The 6,924-nt window shown below is 39.8% G+C and overlaps 1 protein-coding gene across 1 annotated transcript in view; it reads left to right on the forward strand.

The window, feature by feature from the left end:
• Positions 1 to 6,924, forward strand: part of LOC119426444 (polycystic kidney disease 1 like 1) — a 33,731-nt gene that overhangs the window by 9,561 nt on the left and 17,246 nt on the right. The window contains 12 exon segments of the mRNA XM_037694006.1: positions 93 to 271; positions 350 to 553; positions 1,988 to 2,142; positions 3,298 to 3,438; positions 3,523 to 3,681; positions 4,313 to 4,387; positions 4,463 to 4,642; positions 4,722 to 4,799; positions 4,951 to 5,093; positions 5,598 to 5,718; positions 5,815 to 5,950; positions 6,644 to 6,830. Of these exon segments, the coding sequence (XP_037549934.1) occupies positions 93 to 271; positions 350 to 553; positions 1,988 to 2,142; positions 3,298 to 3,438; positions 3,523 to 3,681; positions 4,313 to 4,387; positions 4,463 to 4,642; positions 4,722 to 4,799; positions 4,951 to 5,093; positions 5,598 to 5,718; positions 5,815 to 5,950; positions 6,644 to 6,830 (1,758 nt within the window).

The following is a 6,924-nucleotide window of genomic DNA, read 5'->3' on the forward strand; positions in this document are numbered from 1 at the left end:
GTGGTCCTGTGGTCCAGTGGTCCTGTTGTCCTGTGGTCCAGTGGTCCTGTTGTCCTGTGGTCCAGTGGTCCTGTGGTCTGTGTCCTCTGCAGGTCCAGATCATTGGCAGTGTGGTCTACAGCAACTACACCGTGAGGCTCCAAGTGACACCAAGTCCTCCTGTGGCCGTCATCCAGGGTGGCACCAACGTCTTCATCAACAGGAACACCAAGATGTTCACTCTGGACGGACGAGCGTCTCATGATCCCGACTTCCCCCTGAACCCCCTCAGGTACACGACGGCCCACGCCAGAACCAGACTGGGGGGTTTGGTTCTCTCAACATTATTTCTTGTCCTTTCTTTGGACAGCTACAGCTGGACATGTGAACCGGTTTCCACCATCACCAGCTCCTGTTTCGACCGAGACGTTCCCACTTCGTCCCCTGAGCTTAAATTTCCCTTCAGCCTCTTGAAAGACAACTTTGATCAGTTCTGGTTCAGGCTCACCGTCCACAACGGAGAGCGTTCATCTTCAGCTGAGGTCTTCCTCACCGTCACGTCAGACCTGACTGGGTACGAGGTGTTATTGAAAAAACGACCAAAACATAATCAAACATTTCCTGCGATAATGCAGAGTGAACGCTTATTGCAGAAGAAATAGCTGAAAAACAGCTGAAAGTGGCTAAAATAAACATGCTGAAATTAAAGAACAAGCCTAAATTAGCAGAAGAAAGCAGAAAGAACACATATTTGCTGAATTAGGTTTAAATGTGCACTAAAAATGAAGAAATCAGCTAAAAAAAGCTAAAATTAGAAGAAATAAAAAAACATCTAAAAAAATTGCTGGAAAGAAAAAAAGATTAACCTGCAAGAAGGATGTGGAAAGAGCTGAAATGAGCTAAAAAAAAAGTGGAATTAGCTGAAAAAGCTAAAATTTGCATATAACAGATAAATAGTGGCTGAAATAGCAGAAAAGTTTGAAAAAAGCTGACAGGAGTATAACAAGCTGAAATTAGCGGAAAGAATTAGGCTGAAAGTTGCCGAGATTACCATGAAAAACGAATTTATCTGAAAACAGCTGAAATTAGCTAAAAATTTTCAAAAACGTAGCTGAAAAAGTAGAATCAGATTAAATAAATGTGCTGAAAATCAGCATAAGAAAACAGAAAGAAGTTTTTTGTCCAATTAGGCTGAACGAAGCAGAATTTAGCAGTAAAAATAAGAACCTATCTGAAAAAAGCTTAAATTAGCAAAAAACAAAACAACTGATAAGTAGCTAAAAACGCAGAGAGGGCTGAAATTGCAAAAAGGGAGTGCAAAGAGCACATTTTTGCTAAATTAGGCTGAATAATTTTGAAATGAGTGCAAAAAATGTGTAATTAGCTGAAAAAGTTTAAATTTGCAGAAAACTGCTAAATAATAGCTGAAATAATAGAAAAAGCTGAAACATGCAGAAATAAGCTGAAAAGAGGATAACGAGCTGAAATTAGCAGAAAGAAGTTGGAAGAAGCACAAAAATGTTGTAGTTAGTAGAATGAAGCGGAAAGGAGCACAAAAACAGCTGAAAAAACAGCTAAAGTTAGCTGAAAGTAGCTGATAAAACGATTAAATTTGCAGCAGGAAGCTGAAAGAAGCTGAAGCAGAACAAAAAGTGAAAGGAGCAGTAAAAGGTTGTAAACAGACCTAAAGATCTGAAGGATGGAAAACAAGCTCAAAGTCAGAAAAGGCTAAAATATTTCACAAAGCTAAAGTTGCATCAATACCAAAAGTCATAGCAGGATTGGCCTGAAAGAGCCGAACGTTTTGATTCATGATTTGTTGAAATTGATGAAAACTGCCGAACGAGAAACGCATCAAAAAATGTGCAGAAGAAAGAAGGATCACAGTAAAGCGAACGCTTCATGAACATTCACCGGCTAAACACTGATTTTTGTGGCTGAACAGTTTGTTTACATTTGAATGAACTGAAGTTCATCGGTTGAACTCTTCGATTTATTTTCCATCCAGGAAGGTTTCAGTTTTCTGTGACGAGTGTCGAGGAGACGCCGTGAACTGGGATCAGCCGTTTTCTGTCGCTGCAACGTGTGACGACTGCAAAACACCCGTCCAGTTCACCTGGAGCCTGCACCTGGTCAACTCCTCCTCCGTGACCCCCCCAGACTGTAAACAAAGACAAGCTGCGCTTCCTGTCAAAACGCTGAGCACTGAAGGACTGCTGATACCAGCCGAAGGAGCTGAAACTGAGCTGTTAAAGCTAAAAGAAGCAAAACAGTAGTTCAAAGCTACAATTAGCAAAACTCTAGATAGAGGCTAAAATTGGGGGGGTGAAATGCAGCCGGAAGCTAAAATTAGAAGAAAAAAAAACTATACCCAAAAGATAAAATTAGCAAAACAGTAGCTAAAAACTAAATATTGCAACACAACACCTAAAAGCTTAAATTAGCAAAACAGTAGCTAAAGAGATAAAATCAGCAAAACAGCAACCAAAAGATCAAATTAGTAAAATTTAAAAGCTCAAATTTACAACATAGCTAAAGCTAAAATGAGCTGAATTGAAGATAAGAGCTTACATTAAAAATAGCTAAAAGTAAATTTTAACAAAACTGTAGCTAAAAGCTTAAATGAGCAAAAGAGTAGTAAACAATGTAGTAAGACACTAACTAAATAAATTAGCAACATTGTAGCTAAAAGCTAAATTAAGCATAACTGTAGCTCAAGGCTAAATGTGGCAAAACCATAGTTAAAAGCTAAAATAATTATAACAATAGCTAAAGCAGTGTGAATGCTGAAGGCCAAATTTCTTTACTGATCTTTGCTGAAGCTTATAACTAGTTGTTCAAGCTAAAAGAAGCACAACACTAGCTAAATGCTAAAAAGAGCAAAATTCTGGCTAAATCTTTAAATGAGCAAAACACTAGGTAAATGCCAAAAAATAGCCAAATGTTAGCTAAATGCAACAAAACGTTAGCTACAAGCTAAAATAGCAAAAGACAAGAGAACTGTTTTTGAAGGATTTGAACGGATCTCAATGGGTAAAATCTTTGTAAATAAAATTAAATATTCTAAAATTATAAAAGGTATAAAAACCAAAAGTCATAGCAACTACCTCCTGAACGAGCTAAATGTTTTGAAGGTTGACTAGCTAAAACAGCGCTCAGCATGCAGAATTATACTGCAACAAATAACCAAACAACACCAACAGAATGAAAGCTGAATTTACGATTCATCTCCAATTCAGATGATCAGAACTTTGACGTGTTTGACGGAACGTTTCTGACGTTCTGCTTGTTCTGTTTTAGTCCCGTTCTGTTCCGCAGCAGAGCTCGGAGCTCCGTCTGCCATCGTGGAGGCTCCAGAGACACCCACTCTGGGGTCGGATCCCTCGGTCCAGACCTCCGCGCCTCCTCGTTTCCTGGAGAAACTTTCTCTCTCCAAGTCTGAAAGGCTTCACGACCTGGGTGAGATACGTCAGGAGTTTCAGGTGAATTACTAAATAATCTACGAGACAAAATATTGTCTCATTATTCTCCTGTTTTTCTTAGGTTCGTCCAACTCTGAGCCCAACAGAAGCCCCACACTGCATCCAGATCCCACTGCTCCGAGAGCTCAGATCACTGACTTCACCTTTGACCCTGACTCCTCTGCAGACGGGCAGGAGTCGTTCCCATCGCTGGAGAGCAGCGATGTCGATTTTCAAAAATGTAAGAAAAACCAGAGCAGATGCTTTTGCTGCAAAGCATTTTATTTTTGCACTGAAAAAAGAATCAACTGGAAAAAATTTAAAAAAAGAAGCTTCGGAGTGTTGGCAGGTAAAATTACAGCAAACTGTTAAATGCTGTGCAAAAGTCGCCACTCTTTTCTTAAGATTTCATTTCAGAATATTATTTTTTTTAAATAAAATGATGCATATAACTCAGTTTTGCATCATTAAAGTGAATTCTTGACAATTATCTGTCTCCTGATCATAAAATAAAAATGGCAACAGGTGAGCAGATTTATTACATTAAACAGTTTATGTTTGTTTTTCAATGAGTCTGTGTAAAAGGAGCCTGGAAGGACCACAGATGTTATATTTATATAATGCTCCCTTCATTTGAATAAATTCAGACTGATGGGGTTGATGTCCTCTTCTTCTTGACGCACATCCATCTTCTTCATTTGTGAAGTTTGTGAATATTTACAGTAAATCCACATTCTTCATGTAGCTTCCTTTCCAGAACATTTTATTATTATTCAAGTTGCAACAAAAGCAGCCTGCATGTGTTAATTAGTTTATATCAAGTGCTACAAACACACTAATAATGAATATTGTTGTTTTCTTCCTGTAAGCAGACGCAGGTCCTGATGATTATGAAGCTCCGTTTCCTGCAGAGGAAGGAGATCCAGGGATGGCAGCCGGCAGGCCCAACGGTGCAAAACATCTTCTTTAATGCCTATTTTCTGTAAATACGAGAGGTTTTTGTCGTTAACGGGAGCTTTTCTCTGGGGTAGATGTTGGGACCTTCAGTCCAGGACACGCGTTGTCTGATCCGGTTTTAAACCAGAACGAGGGCCACAATCTGGTGGATCCCAAACCTTCTGTGCTGATCCAGAAGCAAACGCTGCTCGACCTTCACCGAGCTCCGATAGACGGAGCCGTCTTTGAGTCCTACACCTACACAGGTGTCATTTGAAAACGTCTCACCACAACAATTAAATTCACTCTCAGTTATTTATACGTCTCTTTTGTTTTAATTTCCAGGAATCTCCTCGTCTTCACTCAGATTTAAACCTTTCGGCCTGAGGCCCAAAACAAGATACGTGTTAGAAGCCACTGCCAGTAAGTTTCAAACAGTATCAAACATACGTATGTTCTTTTGAACATACATGCATTTATCTCTGTTTTAAAAAAATAAATGTCCATCTCTAAAAGATCAGTCATAAGTACGTAGCTCCAGCTGATGATTTTTGATTTTATCCAATAATCTCAGAGTCTGGGCAGCTTGTTCTGGGTCGGACTCAGCTGTTCATACGAACCAACCCCGTTCCTGAAGGCGTGACGTGTCAGGTGCAGCCAGCTGAAGGGACGGCATTACACACACACTTCAGCATCTTCTGCGCCTCAGGACACCAGGTTTGTCCTGCTGTTTGATGTTATGAGCCCTGCGGGGTCCCGCAAGGCTCGATTCTTGGACCTCTTCTGTTTTAATTGTATCTGCTCCACTTAGACTAGTGGTCTATTCTGAGGAAACATGGCCTTTCGTTTCATTGCTATGCTGATGACCATCAGGTTTTTTCAGTCATGGGCCCTAAACTCTGGAACAATCTGCCCCCCAGCATAAGACAGGACACTTCACTCCCTGCTTTTAAATCTATTCACTGACGTTTAACACGATGTGGTTTGATTTAGTGTTTCATTGTTCCTCGTTGTTTTTATGTTTTTATGTTTTATGTTTTGATGCTTTTAAATACATCTTATTATTACTGCCTTGATCTTATTGTTAAGCACTTTGTTAACAGTTGCTGTTTTAAATGTGCTTCATGAATAAATTTGACTGGACTTGCCGCATGAACGATCACTTTTTAATGCCTGTTCATCTACGTGTTATTTGTATTTGTGATTTTGTGTGTGATCAAGGATTTACTCTACAAGTACAGCTACAGCGTCCGAGGCAGCACCCCCAGGATCCTGTACCAGGGCAGAGACTTCCAGTACTACTTCAGCCTGCCCTCAGGTGACCCCAGTGATGACTATAAAGGTACAACACGCAGAGGATGAAGATGAAGATCCGCTGCAAGCATTAACACTGTATGTGTCTTATTTGACCAAATAAACATGTTTTGTGTTTTTGTAGTGACTATTTACACTGAAATTAGAAGCGGCAGATCTGGATCAGTCACCAGACCCTGTCCTGTGACCATCCGAGTCAAACCGAGCTTCCTCACAGACGACTCGTCTTCATCGCCTCATCACGACTTTGATCTGAAGCTGTAAGAACAACCAGATATGTTCACACCATGGAGGGGTGGGGGGCTATGGATGTATTTATTTAAGTCTGTTTCTAAAGAAAAGTGACAAAGATTTTATATTTTATTTTAAAAATGCTTTAACAAATACATGCATCACACCAAATCCTTTTGTTATAACTATTCAGTCAACAAAAATTACAAAACTGGTCTTTTTAGGACTATATTTTACAGTTTAAACAATTATTTCACATAAAATACAAAATATTTTAGTGAAAACCAAGAAAAAACTTCACATCAGGTGACAAAGAGATTAATTAGACACTGAAATTTTCTTTAAAACTACATAATATTTAAGCTATTTCACGTGAAAAATATAACTGTTGCTCTGTTGAACTAAAACCCGTTCAATCTGCAAAAAGAGGATTCAATACAGACTTACTGATAATTTCTGCAAAAATACTTTTTCTTCCCTGATTGATCAATATCAACTTTTAGGACCCTTTACTACATTTAATGCATTTAGATTTATTTTTTGTGTGAAATAAAGGATTGAAATAGTTATTATTTCTGTTTTTAAATCATATGAAGTTAATTTTCCAGGACTCTGTGTTTTCTGGTCTAAATTTGACAAAAGAGGGAACATTAATCAAAAGATCTACAGTTTTTATTCCATGACAGCACAAGCAGCAGCAACAGTCTGTCTCTGTTGTCCAGGTTAGAGTCCGGTCTCGGGACAATGTGGACTCTCGTGCAGCTCAGGAACTCTGCAGAGGTTCGGAACCACGTCAGTGCACTCTGCAGCGTCCTGAACAGACTCGGACAAGGTGCCGAGGCCGACGCACAGAGACGCCTGCGCAACGTGCTCATCTGCACCGTATGTGAGCTGGAGAGCAGCGACCAGGTACATACACACCCGCAGAGAGCTACACACACACCCGCAGAGAGCTACACACACCTGCAGAGAGCTACATACACTCACCTGCAGAGAGCTCCAC

The sequence above is a fragment of the Nematolebias whitei genome, chromosome 20, assembly GCF_014905685.2.
Source record: "Nematolebias whitei isolate Nwh7 chromosome 20, NemWhi1, whole genome shotgun sequence".
NCBI classification, from domain to species: Eukaryota; Metazoa; Chordata; class Actinopteri; order Cyprinodontiformes; family Rivulidae; genus Nematolebias; species Nematolebias whitei.